The sequence below is a fragment of the Alligator mississippiensis genome, chromosome 2 (assembly GCF_030867095.1).
Source record: "Alligator mississippiensis isolate rAllMis1 chromosome 2, rAllMis1, whole genome shotgun sequence".
Classification (NCBI taxonomy): domain Eukaryota; kingdom Metazoa; phylum Chordata; order Crocodylia; family Alligatoridae; genus Alligator; species Alligator mississippiensis.
The window spans coordinates 180,514,509-180,530,096 of NC_081825.1; the positions used below are offsets into that span (position 1 = coordinate 180,514,509).

The 15,588-nt window shown below is 47.6% G+C and overlaps 1 protein-coding gene across 2 annotated transcripts in view; it reads right to left on the reverse strand.

Moving 5' to 3' along the window:
• The window catches only part of IGHMBP2 (immunoglobulin mu DNA binding protein 2), a 106,780-nt gene that overhangs the window by 90,868 nt on the left and 324 nt on the right, over positions 1-15,588 (reverse strand). For both annotated transcript variants that reach the window (XM_006275055.4, XM_019485214.2), the window contains exons 2-4: positions 9,833-10,002; positions 6,646-6,838; positions 3,919-4,016 (exon numbers count right to left, since the gene is read on the reverse strand). In XM_006275055.4, the coding sequence (XP_006275117.3) occupies positions 3,919-4,016; positions 6,646-6,838; positions 9,833-10,002 (461 nt within the window). The remainder of the gene's footprint in view (positions 1-3,918; positions 4,017-6,645; positions 6,839-9,832; positions 10,003-15,588) is intronic.

Consider the following 15,588-nt stretch of genomic DNA (forward strand, 5'->3'; position numbering starts at 1 on the left):
CAGGTAGTTGAAGGCTGCTATCAAATCCACTTTAAGTCTTCTCTTCTCTAAACTAAAAAAACAAAACAAAACAGTTCCCTCAGTCTCTCCTCAGAAGTCACATGCCCGAGCCCCCAAACCACTTTCATTACCCTCCACTAGACTCTCTCCAATTTGTCCATAACCTTTCTTTGGTAGGGGGCCCAAAACTGAACACAGTACTCCAGCTGTGGCCTCACCAGTGCTGAATAGAGGGGAATAATCACTTTCCTTGACCTGCTGGCAACACTCCTACCAGTGCAGCACAGTGTGCCATTAGCCTTCTTGGCACCAAGGGCACACTGTTGGCTCATATTCAGCTTATTGTCCACTGTGACATCCAGGTCCTTTTCTGCAGAGCTGCTGCTTAGCCAGTCAGTCCCCAGCCTGTACTGGTGTATGGGACTGTTCTGTCCTAAGTGGAGGACTTTGCATTTGTCCTTGTTGAACCTCATGGGATTTCTTTTGGTCCAATCCTCCAATTTGTCTACTTCACTCCAAATCCTAGCTCTGCCCTCCAGCATATCAACTACTCCCTCCAGTTTGGTGTTATCTGCAAACTTTCAGAGGGTGCTCTCTATGCTATCTTCCAGGTTGCTGATGAAGATATTGAACATAACCAGCCCCAGGACCAACCCCTGGGGCACTCCACTTGATACCGGCTGTCAACTAGACATCAAGACATTGATTACTACTCTCTGAGCCCAATTCTCCAGTTTTCTATCCACCTTACAGTCCATTCATCCAGCCTATACTTCCTTAGCTTGCCTGCAAGAATGTTGTGGGAGACCTACCAAAAGCCTTCCTAAAATCCAGGTATACCACATCCACTGGTCTTCCCGCATCTGCAGAGCCAGTCATCTCATCACAGAAGGCAATTAAATTGGTCAGGCATGACCTGCCCTTGGTGAATCCATGCTGACTATTGCTAACCACCTTCTTCTCCTCCAAGTGCTTAGAAATGGATTCCTTGAGGACCTGCTCCATGATTTTCCCAGGGACTGAGGCAAGATTGACCAGTCTGTAGTTCCCTGGATCCTCCTTCTTCCCTTTCTTAAAGATGGAAACTATATTGGCTCTTTTCCAATAATCCGGGACCTCTTCCAATTGCCACAAGTTTTCAAAGATAATGGCTAGTGGCTCTGCAATCATGTTGACTAACTCCCTCAGCACCCTCAGGTGTACCATGTCTGGTCCCATGGACTTATACCTGTCCAGCTTTTCTAAACAGTCCCTAACCTGTTCTTTCACCATGGTTGGCTGCTCACCTCCTCCCCCAAACTGTGCTCTCAGGTGCAGTAGTCTAGGAGCTGACCTTGCCTGTGAAGACTGAGGTGAAAAAGGCACTGAGCACTTCAGCCTCTTCTGCATCCTCTGTCACTAGGTTGCCTCCCCCATTCAGTAAAGAACCCACACTTTCCCTGATCTTCCTCTTGTTATTGACATACTTGTAAAAACCCTTCTTGTTACCCTTCATGTCCCTTGCTAGCTTCAAGTCCAATTGTGCTCTGGCTTTCTTGACTTCATCCCTGCATGCCTGAGCAATACTCTTATACTCCTTCCTAGTTGTTTGTCCAAGTTTCCACTTCTTATAAGCTTCCTTATGAGAAGGAAGCAGGTGCTGAGAGGGGTGGATTCTTACCTGCTTCAGGGACTTAAAAAAAGTCCACAGCTGCTGCTCCCACAGTGTAGGAAAGGGAGGTGCAACCACACCACTGCACCCCACTCTGGATTCACCCCAGGCTTCCATGAGAAGGAGGCTGACTCAGCATGGTACCGAGCACCATCAAATGCTTTGTGTCAACAGGAGTGGAGAGTGCACAGCACCTTGTAGGCTACATATAAAGGTCGGGTCATGCTTATTCAGGCCCAGAACAGTACTACATCTCCCTCCTTAAAAAGGAACCACATATTATGGAAATGCAAACAGACAATATGCTTTCCCCTGTGACCGAGGTTTGGAGTTCTAAGGTGCTGGCTGCAGCTAACATACTACAACTCCTGTCTAATGCAGCTGGATTTACATATTAATCAACCTACTCAATGCCTTGGAGAGACAAAAATTTCCATGGTCACTATTGCACATCTGTGCAATTGGGCGATAATGATTTTTTTTAAAATTTAGATGAGGTGGATTTGCAGAGAATGCAAAGTTAGAGTTGTTTAAAAAAAGAGAATTACATTTTAATGAACTTTTTTAATATAAATTTATGGCATCTGTTACAGTCCCTGGATACCCAAATGGCTAGAAGGCAGCAACTGGAGAATGATTCACGGTAAGCAGAGTGCAGAGAATTATAGATGCATGGCTCACATTCATGTTAATTCTTCATTCCCAGCATATTACACTGAAAATCTATGCCAAGCCATACTGAAGAAGTGTAAGAGTGTCTCTGTGGGGAAAAAAGGGAAACTTTACCAGGTGTGAAATGCCCATGGACAAAGGAGTCAGGTGACCACAATAACAGAAAATACAGCTGCCATGGCAGGCAGAGAACAGGAGGAGGCTGCAGCAGATAGGAGAACAGTCTATAGGACTTTGGTCAGCCTACAGAAGCAGGGGAAATTAGAAAAGCACACCTCCATCAGTCGATGTGCTATCAGTTGGTTAACACTAAATGGCTTGAGAATGGTGGTCTAGGACACTAATTTGGGACTCAGGAGGTGCAGGTTCTGTTCCCAACCTGGCCAGAGACTTCTCATGCGGCCCTATGTAACTTACTTAACCTCCCCATACCTCCATTCGCCATCTGCAAAATACAGATAATACTACTTCCCTATCATCTTAAGTATTATTGACTGTGAAGCTTTCATATATTACAATGATAAGGGCCATTAAGTAGATGGACAGATTTGGTTTCTCAGTCATTTCTTGAAAGAAGTAAGCTCTGTAATTTCATTCCTCATCTTCCAAAGATCAGAGTTGAAGGTTATTCAATGTTTTGAAAGCAGTTTGGAGCAGCTACAGATAAAATCAAGTTATTAGGGATTTATTTTTTTTAAGTGTTCAATGATGGAAATATAAAGCAACACACTGCATCTCTGACTTGACTGGACACAATCAGAAAAACTGAAAAATGCACACAGGAGCAATCCCAGGCTGTTTCAAAACTGAATGGCTCTGAGTTCACTCAATTCCCATGCCGGCTGAGTTAATGGATTTTCAGTACAGCTGGAGCCCTGAAAGTCTCTGACCTCCAGAGTTTACAGGGGGAAAAAAAACGGTAAAGTAAAACAAATCTGCCTCAAGTAAATTACCTTTCGGACTGCTGACCCACGTACAAACACATTTCACCAGAAAAGCATTCAGAGGCATTGCAAATCTTGCTCAGTTTATACAAAATGCCATGAAGATTAGCATCTCAATATATAACAGACCAGCTCTTCAGCCTAGCTCCAAAGGGCAACAGTTCTATACAGCAGCTGAGAGGCTAAGCCAATAACCGTAAATCAATACAAAATTTGGATGTGCAGTGTTGCTAGCTATAGTTTCACAACCCATCAGAGAAATAACTCAAGATACAATACCAATATCTAGCCCAGGTTGGCAGTGACCAACAGACTCCCCATAACCCTTTTGGAATCCTGCACAGAGCGAGTCAGAGTGTCCATCCAGTCCCTTGCACCCATCTCACAAAACACATGGTTAGAATTAGCACACAGTCATAGAGCAGCCAAGGACTCAATGATCCTGGATGCCGAGATTCCATGTCATCCCTAGAGATGGAACCAGCAGGGCAGGAAAAGACTCAGTGGTAGAGCACCATGGGAAAAGCAATGTGTTGTCACTGCTCATGCTGCAAGCAACCTTTGGCTTCCCTAACCATCAGCCCAGCTCGTAACAGTTCCACCAGTATTGCCCTTCAGTTTCAGAATGAGAAGCAAAATGGAAATTCTTACGTGTTTCACTCGGTGGACTTGGATCAGAGGAAAAGAAGAGGACATCTATAAGATTGAATGCTGGACCAGAGTGATACTGGCTTAATGTATTTAAAGCTCTGCCAAAGAAAAGAATACAAAGGTTATGAATTTAAAGGAATGTATCCAGAAACCCTGATGAGCAACCACAATATGCTCACCCTGCAGGAGATTCTTAGTATCTGTGCTGGGACCCAATACAAATTGAGACTTCTCCAGGGGCCTTAGGATGCTCGCTAGCAATCAGATGCACAGTGGGGATGTAAATATTGTTTAAAGACACATTTGTTTTAATCTCCTCTAATTATATCGGTTAAAGGACTGACCAATAACACAGTGGCTCTGACAGCAGCCCACTCTGGGCTTCAGGGGCCCTTTGACTGGTTGGGGAGGGGAAGGAAAGCGCAGCCAGACAAAGCAGCCCAGGTGAAGCCCTGTGCTAGAAGGGAGGGAGCACCGATGAGAGCAGCTAATTGATTAATTGAGGAGTCCTTGGGCTGCTCCCTGTCTTCCTCTTAGGCTTTGGATACTAGTTCCCCTCGCCCGCCCCTCCTGACTTCTGACTGAGGCACTCCACAGCTTCCCTTCCATGCCAGACTGCACTGGCCCCAAGCTAAAGCATAACCAGTAAGCTAACCAGTTACTGCTGCATTTATCAGTTAAAAGATTAATTATTTAACCTCTCACATCCCTAGTACACAGCCTGGTTTTCAAGGTGAGAGCTGTCCTTTTAGACCTTTCTGAGACTGTGCTGTACTGCACTATTTTCCAGGGAGGGGAAAATTGACAGCACATTAGCTCCCAGGAGGCCTGACACATGGATGAACATCACATTCCAGAACAAACGGTTTTCAACCTTGATAGATGCAGGACACCCCCCAGAAAGCACCCGCTGTTGGCCTCTTCTTATTCTTGACAATGGAAAAATGCGCTCTAAGGGGAATAACTCGCAACATGCAGCTTGCCAACCTGAAATCTGCCTTTATACAACAAAGACAATCCAGCAGAGAAATAGACTGCATCTTTGAAGGCAACATCCAAATACCCCACAGCAACCTTCCACAATATAAAAAGAAACCCCGCTGTGACCAGTCACCTCAAGTGGTCACCTACCACCCTATGCTTGAACCAATAAGAAGAATCAGTGAACAATACAGCCTATACTTGATAAAGATCAGACTTTGAGAGAAATATTCCCAGCCCCCTAACCTTGCCCAGCTCATCATCAGAAGCAAACTTCCTACTGTTCAAGACATCAAATGGGACAAACACTTACCTTAACAATAACCTGTCAGCACATCACCACTCCTACAACAATCAACACCCCAAACCATACCCATGAGAATCCATGAATCCTACACTTGCTTATCCCAAAATGTGGTCTCTCTCATCTAGTGCACCAAATGCCCTGAAGGAAATTATGTGGCTGAAATCAGATTAAAACTACCCACCAGCCTGAATGATCACAGGAACAAGATTAAAGATAAAGATACATAAACATGTATGGAAGAACACTTTCCACAGAACAACCACTCACTTTGTGTCCTCACTATCCTCACGCTTAAGGGAAATTACAAAACACCTTCAACAGACAAGCCTGGAAACAAAAATTCATAAGCTGTCTAGATATTAATAACCAAAGGGTGACCACTGATACTGACTTCATGGCACACAACAATCTACCTGCCTCCGTGAAATTTTTCTCTATGCTACTGGTGTTAACAACCTCCTTCCCTTTTGAAAGGTCTTGATCTTCCACCAATTACATTATCCTTCCTCCTCCAATTTGATTGTAGGCCTACCCCTGGGAATTTTTACATTCTCCAAGTTCACAGTTGCACAAACTGCTATCAATCTTTCTCTGTGCCTGCTTTTCCCTCAGACCTGAATGCACTGTATTTGAAAGATTATCTAAGTCTACCCCAACCATGCAGTTGGTCCAATAAAATATACCACCCACAGAAAATCTTTGTCTCACCTATTTTCTGGACCATCATGGCTACAACATCACCCTAGCACAACTAAAAAATAGTAGAGCAATTCTGCTGTTGCAAAGAACTCAGAAAGACCACAACAGATTTCTGATACTGTGAATTCCTATCTGAAGTCTCTGGGTTAATCTCACAAATCACATGTAGGTGTTTCCACACCCAACACCACCAATATTACACAGCTCCCTGCTGTACCCTGGTTGAGAATCACTGTTCTACAAACATGACTGTGCAGCAAGTAGGTGTCAAAGCACTTGGGCTCCCTAAAAAGATACCTCACAAGATACAACCCATTTATTTTGTGTGATGTTATCCACAGATACCATGTTAGATAATGCTTTAAAGAGGAAAATAATATAACCACAGAGTTAAATGACAATGAAAAGGAAAAAATTAAAAGATACAGCAGGAGGAGGGAAGAGTGGGTTCTCAGAGGACATCTCAAGCCACAGTGAAGAGAAAATGAGATGGAGACATGCTGGGATGCAGTTCCTAGTGTCAGGATGTATAGAAAAGCCTAGTCTGATCTACAGAAGCAAGATTTTATAAAAGGAATAAGAGGAGTGTGGTAGGAAGAGAAAAGATTTGTGGGATAAAAATGTGGCAGGCTCCTGGAGGGTTTCCTAAAAATAGAATAGTTTTAAACTTGATCCTGAACTGAGTGGGGAGCCATTAGAGTTGTTACGGGTAACTGTAGGCTCCGTGTTGAAGTCCTTACTTTTTCAGCCTCTTGTAGGTGACATCATTGGCCAATTTCAGCAGGCGATAAGAACTCTCCCTGTCCAAGCTTAACAGGCCATCCCGAGATTCCTCAAAGGCGATGGTAACCAACTTGGGGGTTACGTGGGTCACAATTCCAGTTGAGAGAGGATCACCCTGATCAGTGGACTCATAAAGACCCACAATGTCACCTGGAAGAATGAAGCAGAGGAGAAAACAAAACTCAGCATTTAACTAGGGAAAAGCCGAGGAAGACAGAGCCTAAAAAGGAGCCCTTCTGAGCCACCCACAGACAATTCCCTCAGCTAGTGTAAAGTGACATATTCCACTGAAGTCAGCAGACCCGTGTTAATTCATATCCACAGAGGACATTTATGATTAGAGGTGCAGCGATATATTAGTTGCCTATCAGATCAGCACCGATAAAAGGAAAATGACATTATGGGCTATTGGCTTTTTTTGGTTGTTGTAGCCAATAATGTTTACCGATAATTATGCATTCTGGCCAGGGCCCTGGACACCTGGGTTCCCTCCCCACAATAGGGCCAGGGCCCCAGGATGACTGGGTTCCCTCTGGAAACAGCGGGTTTTCCCTTGCAGGCAGGCAGCATTCTAGCCTGCAAGGGGTCCTGCTTGGGGCTGCCAGGAGCAGGACGCAGGGGGCCCACATGCATGCAAGTGGCTGCACACGTGCATGTGGCCAAGAATACAGCCAGGCAGCGTGGAAAGCAGCTCCCTGAAGGTAAGTCTATGGAGGAGAAGGGGCATGGGGCAGACCAAGGCCCCCATGGTGAGGGAGTGAGGCAGGGGCAGGGGGCACTGCCCAGCCAGGGTGGTGCATGGGACCTGTGGCAGGGAGTGGGATGGAGTCATGGAAGGCTTGTCCAGGGGGTGTGTGGGGGGCAGCTCCCCACTGTTGCATGCACCCGCTAGGGGAGGCATGGGGGAGGGGGGCATGTGCTGCCCCAGATTTGTGTGCGGGGCAAATGTGGGCTGCTTGCTGTGGGCTCGAGGCTCTCCACTCTGCTGCCTTTCCCCCAGCAGCAGTGGGGGTGGCAAGTTGTGCCCCCCGCTGCTGGGAAGGCAGCGGATGAGCAGCCAGCATAGGGCTCTCTGGGAAACCCAGCAGGTTGGAGAGCCCTGAGGCCACAGCGGACAGCCCACATCCACCCTTGCCCTGCTCGGCTCTGCTCCAGCTATAGTGGGGGGAAGGGGGTTGCAGGCAGGGAAGAGAGGGGGGCATGTGTCATCCTACCCTTACCCCAGTTGGGTCCTGCCCTCCCTGGGGCCGGGTCCATTCAGCCTCCCTCACAGGGCACGGGGGCTTACCCTGACCCTGGCAGCAGCAGCACCAGGAGGGGAAGGGGCCTTTCCCCCTGCTGGAGTCCAGCTCCTGGGACCTAAGGCCTGGCCATGGGGGAGGAGTGGCTTGGTTTCTCCAGGCCTGGAATAGTCCCGTGGCCCTGCCCTGTGTAGAGGTAGGAGAGCAGGGAGCCTGGCGCAGAGACCACCCAGCCCTGGGCAGCCAGGTAGGCTCACACCTTCCCCCTCAGGCCTGCTGGACAGGCTCAGGAACCTAACCCTTGGCACTTTTACATGTGCTCTGGAGATGGGCAGGTGGGGGTGAGGGCAGCACTTCAATTAATTGTAGCAGCTCTGAAAGCCACTTTAATTAAAGTGCCACAGTGCCCTGTGTTTAAAAATGGTGGGAGCGATGCTTGAACTAAAGCTCATTCAACAAGTTTGAATTCAAGAACCCCCAACAACATTTTTAAGAGCCGGGACACTGATACATGTGACATACGAGGCCTAAATAAAAGGTTTTTGTCAGTAGTTTAAAATGCCTTGCATTATTACGAGATACTGGTTATCAGATCGGCATCAGCTGATATGGTTGGTTTATAATCAGCTGTCAGTATCAGTCAAGAAAATCTTTATCCGTGCACCCCTATTTATAATTTGTGTCAAACCCTTAAAGAAAGGATTTATCCTCCTCTTAGATGACAAAGACCAATGTATCAGTTACAGGGGTTTAGGTTGTAGCCGTGTTGGTCTAAGGATATAGGCAGACAAGGTTTCTTGGGTGAATTTGATATCTTTTATTAGACCAACCCAAATGGTTGGAGAATAGTTATTAAGCAAGCTTTTGGGTTCAAAAACCCTTCGTCAGGCTAAGGACGCTGCAGCAGTTGCTGCGTGCTCTTCCTGGATGGAATGAAAAGTAAACAAGCCAGGGGCGGGGCTGGGCTGGGCTGGGCTGGGGAGTCAGTTGCCAGGCAGATTGTAATGTATCAACCCCTTCCCTTTCTTTGCTTTCCACCTCCTAAGACATCAGTTTGCTTAGGGATACAGCCTAAAAGTATTCAGACACCAGTAATCCCCACACCCAATGCATTAAACTTCAGCTCATGCCAGCTTTTCTGCCATAGATGGGCAATGAAGTGTTCTTACAGAGACAGCACTTGGGGAGATGAGGTTTCAAGGGGCTTTTTGAAAGCTCTCACATCCCTGAACTTCAGACAATCCATTTCAGATGCTCTTTTCTCTACAATACGCAAGAGGACATGACATTGTGCTCTTTCCAACAGACGGCTCAGATGTACATCAGCTATTTGGGCTGAGAAACAAACGAGAGTGACCCAATTTCAAATGGATTAGGAGCTCAGAACAGGCCAGTTTTTGTAGTATCTTCAAGATGGGTCTCTGCTGATCACACTCTGTTGGGCTTAATTATGAAATGGTGGTTTTATGAAGATCTGTAGATTCAACATACTATTAAAGGCCAGGTCATATTCCACTTATTAGCAGTGTAAATGGTGCTTAAGAGCAATCTTATTCTACCCTTAAGAGCAATCTTATTCTACCCTGATCAAGTTTCTAAAAAATCAATATTCCATCATCTTAGTCTTGCAACTAAGCAACAAAAAGCAATGAGAAGGAGAAAGGAACTATCTATTTTTTACACGAACTGTTTTCCAAAGAGCTGGGCAGGATGGAATAAGATCACACTTAGGTGCCTAAGTCCACTTCAAAGCCTAACAGGTGGAACAGAATATGACTACCAGCATTTTTTCACTGTATTTCCCTCCATTGCTTAGCTTTTTAGAAACATAATAAAGGATATTATAAAATACATTATTAACTTTCCCCTCGATTCCCTTTTTATCTACAGAAATGTTACATACCAGGCCCAAAGCTGTTAAAGGGCAACTCCACATCTGACTCATACTTTCTCGGCTGAAAAGTTACAAGCAGTCGTCCATACAGCCCAGTTCTTTGACTGGCCGCTTGCAGTTTCAGCAAGCAGACCCCCCTGCGCTGAAGTTCTTTCAAGGAGATGTTTTCTCGCCATGTCCTGGAAAACAAAGACAGACACCCCAGTCATTGGCAGGTGAGCACGCAGCTCTTCTAAATTTCAAATACTGAAAAAGGGGGCTGGGAGAAGGGGAGATGATGGTGATAAAGACACTAGAAAAGAAATACAGCAAAACTCCTGTTTAAACACTGTTTGTAAACCAGCCCTTGGAATCAGCCTGTTGAGAGTTGAGGCTATAGGACTAAAAGGAAGCTATTTTTAGAAAACCCACTGCAGTAATCTGCTTTTGGGATTGTCCAGACCAAGGACTTTAAGTATAGCCCTGAGAAGAAAGACTTGTGTAAGAGACATCACTCCTGAAGGCAAAGAGCCTGAAAAGACTCTTCTTTGAGGTACAAAACATGCACAGTGGGGTAGCATGGACTTGTCTATACATGAACATGCACCTCTTTAATGATAGCATAGTTAAGGCATGTCAATACGTCTAGTCTGTCAGAAGAAAGGTGCTTTTTGTGGCGGTCTTGCCTATCTTCACCCAGTTCCTTGGGCTTAGAGAACTGCCAAAGTGATTGGTGGGGCAAACCCACCAATCGGAGACCAGCAGGGGAGGAGCCTCAGGAGGAGTCCACCCTGCTCCATTGGAGTGAGGCAAGGAGTGGACCTAATTGAAGACTGCGCTCTACTATTCCCCCCCCCCCCCCCGATTGGCCAATCTTCAATCTTGGTTCTGCCTATATAAGGAGCTGCGTGTACAGCACATGGGGGAGACAACGTGAGACAGAGAAGAAAGAAGCTGGGGCAGAGGAAGAGCTAGGGAAGAGCTACCCAGGGGGCACTTCAGGCTCTTCTGAGCAACTGGAAGACTCCACCATTAGATAGGAGTGGCAAGCGGCCGTGTCACCAACCCCTTGCCGCAAGAGAGCATGGCGAGCTGGTGCAGGCGTCATTGCACGGAGGGTCTGAGGGACTGGGATCTTGGGAGCCACTCAAGGCAGCTTGGGTCTCCAACCCCAGCACAGCTGGACAGTGCACAGAGGGTTTGAGAGGGAGAGGGACCTTGGGAGCTGCTTGAAGTGGCTCAGGTCTCCAACCCCAGCGCGAGGCCAGCACTGGAGCAGACACCACTGCACCACGAGTCATTGTTGGGTTGAGGGCCTGTGGAGGGGGTAGGGGGTGGTCTGGGCCCCATTCCCCACTGCCAGATGCGACAGCGCAGGCTCCGCAGCACAGCGGGCCTGTACTGGAGCCCCAGCCCTGGGCATGCACGAGGAGGCCCAGGCCTGCAACCTGCTGAGAAGGCTGAGCCATCTGGGTGTGTGAACAAGCCACACACCCCACGCAGGGCCTGAGGCGGAACACCCACTGCAGAAGCCGCTTGCCTAGCTGGGGACAAAACCCCGGGAACCCTTGCTGGACCCCTACTTGCCGGGAAGCATGAGATCCTGGGCAAGGGGTTTCCCACTGGGGAGGGACACAGTGGACACAGCCCCATCAGAGGGGGTTAGGCTAGAGAGAGAGACTCCTCTAAAGAAGTGGGTATTTGGGATTACCTTGCCTTATATTTTGAAGTGTTTATTAATCACTTGCTGTGTTTTCTATTCTGGTGAGTTTATTAACTATTTACTGTGCTTTATATTTTGTGGGTGCTTACCTATCAATTGCTGGGACAAACTTACCCTCTGAGGCTCCGTGGGCGAAGTTTCTCTTGTGGATCTTGGGGACTGCTATGCTTACCTGTTCTGTTATTTGTTGGCTTGATGTATTATATGTAAATATTTATCTTTATTACCCATCCAGTTTATTCTATCCCCTCCCCTTTTATTCTGCATCTGAATAAACCATGTATATAGTTAAGATATTGTGTCCTGGTCTTCCACAATAGAGACACCGGAGAAGGGGAAGGTGCAAGCAACCTGCAGTTTCCATCTCCAGCACGTACACCCTGCTGACCATTCCCTTCTATTGGAAAGCAGGGTACACACTCTGGTACACCCGAGTTAAACTATTTTAATAAAGTGTATGCCTGTGATTGATGGGAACAAGCTAAACTGGTGCAAGGTACCTTGATATAAAAGTAACTGGGTCTACAGCAGGGATGGTCCAGTATAATTATTCCAGCTTAAAAAAAACCCAAAACAATTATCCCCACTAACTGAAATAGTTAGCTTATATTGAGATCATTATTGTTTGGAGCAAGGGCCATCTTTTTTGTCCTCTATTTTAGAGCCTTGCACAGGCGCATGCTACCTTAAAAGGGGATGAGGGAGCAGCACCAGCATAGCTGCTTTCACCTACTACAAGCCTGTCCCTCCAACCAATGTGGGCAGACTATGCTGTGGGAGCAGCACCTGGGGCCTAAGTCCCTGAATCATGTAAAAATTTCTCCCACCACTCTTGGCACCCCCTCCCTTCACCTCTGTGCTCAGCTGCACATCCCCTCCCTTCCCCTTCCCCTCTCTGTCTCAGAGGACAGAAGGGGAGACTTACTCACAACCCGCACTTCCCTGGCTGCTCCTGCCCTGCTCCACTGGTGTGGCAGAGAACAGCTGTGCAGACAGCTGGGTTCAGGTGGGGACAGCAAGGGAGGCAAGTAGGTTCCCCTTCCTTGCACCTGCTCCTGGGCTAGTGGAGAAATCAATTAAATGTCTTCAAATAAGGAGGTTTAATTTACTTCCTCCTCCGGATCTCCCAGCACACCCTACCTTCTCAGACTGAAGGTACCTCCTATGCTTGGACATTATAGAGGGTAATTCCCCTTGTGGAACATTGCCTGAGCTGCTCAGGTGTAGATGACCCCCCAGACTGTCATCTTTTGGGGGGGGGTAAATACTGACCCTCATTTGTGTGTCTATACAGCATCGCTGTAGTGCATAAAAAGGGAGTGGAGGGGAAGAAGGGGAGTGTTTCCAATGGCATAATTAACTCCCATAATGGCAGATGGCAAGGTAGAGGTGCTATAAAAAGACATGTAAAGAGCAATAAGTCTCACCCAATATAGGCAGCAGAGGGGCACGGTGACAGAGTGACCCCTACATGACAGAAACTACAAACAGATGCTGCCCTTGTCGCATCAGAAAATTTTTAATGGCAGGACAAAACACAAGCAAACAGACGCCCACATGCCCCAAATGCCCAAAAATGCGAGTGTGATGGTTCCTTTCAATAGTTTGTGCAGCTTTATCAGAGTGCATTTATATTCAGATATGCTGTGATCCCTGCAGCCCAGGGCTGCCCACAGTCTCCTGCTGCTCCAAAGAGGCATTTCTGGGGCATACACTTCATGCTGCAGAACAAGGGAATCACATGGGGTTTCCTGTACCATGCTTGCAGACATGAGCCCCAGGTCAGGCCCAGGGTCAGGGCCAGGGACCTAGGGCTGTTGTCCTGCAGGATTGGGCCCCTGAAGTCCCAGGTGTGACAGTGGCCCAATCCTGCATGACAACCGTCCCAAGCAACATCCTTACCTGACAATCAATTGGATCATCTGTGCCAGGCCACATCTCAGCACAGCTGATACTGTGATAAATTGATGTCTGTTTGTAGCCAGGATGAACAGACACCAAGCTGACATCAAGTCCAGAAATACACACAAGCCTCCAACAGAACACTTCAACCTCCCTGGCCATTCTCTGAAACCATGAAAGCTGACATGGAAGTACTCCTAGTTAATCACAGAAGGCAGGGTAGACACGCACCTTAGAGGTTAACTGAATCACAGAAGCATGCACTCAGGATAGCTTTTAAAAACTTAAAAAAACTGACTGAAATGTGAAATTGTGCAACAAGAAGTCACCCGTGGCATTTTTACACATGCAAGCGCCACAGCGCTGCAATGCTTGCACTTGCATAAGTGGCAAAATGCCCGTCAGCGCTGAGAACATGGCAGCAGCTTCTTTTGAACTAAAACAACTTGGAGATGCATTAGTTCAAAAACATACCACTGCCATTTTCTGTGCAGTAATGCACATTTTGCTGCTTACACACCTGCATGTGGCGCAGGGCAGTATGTCTCAGCTCACTCTGAATCAAGTCTGCTCCAAAGCAGCAGATCTCTGGTGCATCACGGGGAAAAAAAGGTATGCGTATAAATGCCTCTAATCACGTAGTCTAAAAAGGGACTATGGATTCTTATCCCATTATCTAAATTAACATCCCTGGTCCTGTGGATTTACTCCTCCATCATTCACTCCAAACCCCTTTGCCTCTCTCAGCACTGCCCTCTCTCTCCCCTTTCCTGTCTGCTGTAGTCAGTGAGCAGAGGGAGGCAGCTGGCTGCATCAGGCCCTTGTGACAAGGGACAGTTTGCACGCGCTTTATCTAAGATCATAGTCAGCATTACCGTACCATATTAAAAGTCAGACAATCAGATTCCGAGCAGTCACACAGTAATGCTGACTACAATCAAGATGCCAGTGCCGTGAGGGGCTGGGACCAACAATCAGCTGAAGGTCAGTCCCAGCCACTGCACCATGCTGGAGTCTTGAACTCGTATCATCTCTGCGAAGCAATTCCACAATAGCTGAACAACTGTTACTTAACAAGAATGATAGGAAAGCAGGGCTGGAAGGAACCTTGCAAGGTCATCTAGTCCAGCCCTCTGCTCAAGGCATGATCTTCCCTGAGTAAACCATCCCAGCCAAGTGTCTTTCTAACCTGCTCTTGAAAACTCCCAGCAATGGAGATTCCACCATTTCCCTAGGCAGCCTGTTCCAGTTCTTGACCACCCTCCTAGTCAGAAAGTTCCTCCTTATCTCCAACCTCTGCTGAGGCTGTTGCTCCTAGTCCTGTCCCTATGGCCAAAGAGAACAGGCCATCTCCATCCTCACCCTGCAGATATTTGAAGACTGTAATCAAACTCCCCTTGCTCTTCCTCTGACTAAATAACTCTGAGGTCTTCCAGCCTTCCCTTATGGGTCTTGCCTCCCAGGCCCCTGATAATTTGTGTGGCCAGGCTGTAAGGCTCTCTTCTGCCTTCTCCAGAACCTCCTCCTGAGCACTTCTCCCTTCACCTTTTCTTTTATACACTCCCTGTCCATGGCCCTACCAAGCCCTGGGACCTCCTGGTTGACCTCCTGGCCCGGGCCAACCCAGCCATCTACCCCAACAGGAAAAAAGCTCTGGATGAGGGGGGCCTGCAACCATGGGGCTGCCTTCCTCTTGCTCCTCTGCTCACATCTCCTGGCAGTTTCACTGGGCGGTATCCACAGGTTCCTCCAACTCTTTCAGGTAGCCATGGACACTGGGCGTGGTGCTCTGCTGTCTCCTGCCCGGTTACGAACCCCCTGACCTCACTCCCATGTTAGGAGATCTCACTCCCAACCCTGTTTCCTTTCTTACTTGCCCCTAAATTTACCTGATGCATCCCCAGAAGCCTCTTCTTGTTAAGGGAGGCTTATAGGTGTGCCAGGTGGACCTCAGCCCCCATCCCTTTGGCTCATCGTGTAGGCGGGATCCTTTGTGCTTTGTACTGAGCTATTTCCTGAAGGAGGGGGTGCCCCCAGGGTGGGGGGCCCCTGAGCTGGCTGCGTCACATAGGCGCCCCCAGGACGGGGGAGAGGGAACCCCAGGACTGACTGCGTCACAAAGGCGCCCCGAAGGCACGGAACCCTCGGGCTGACTACGTCA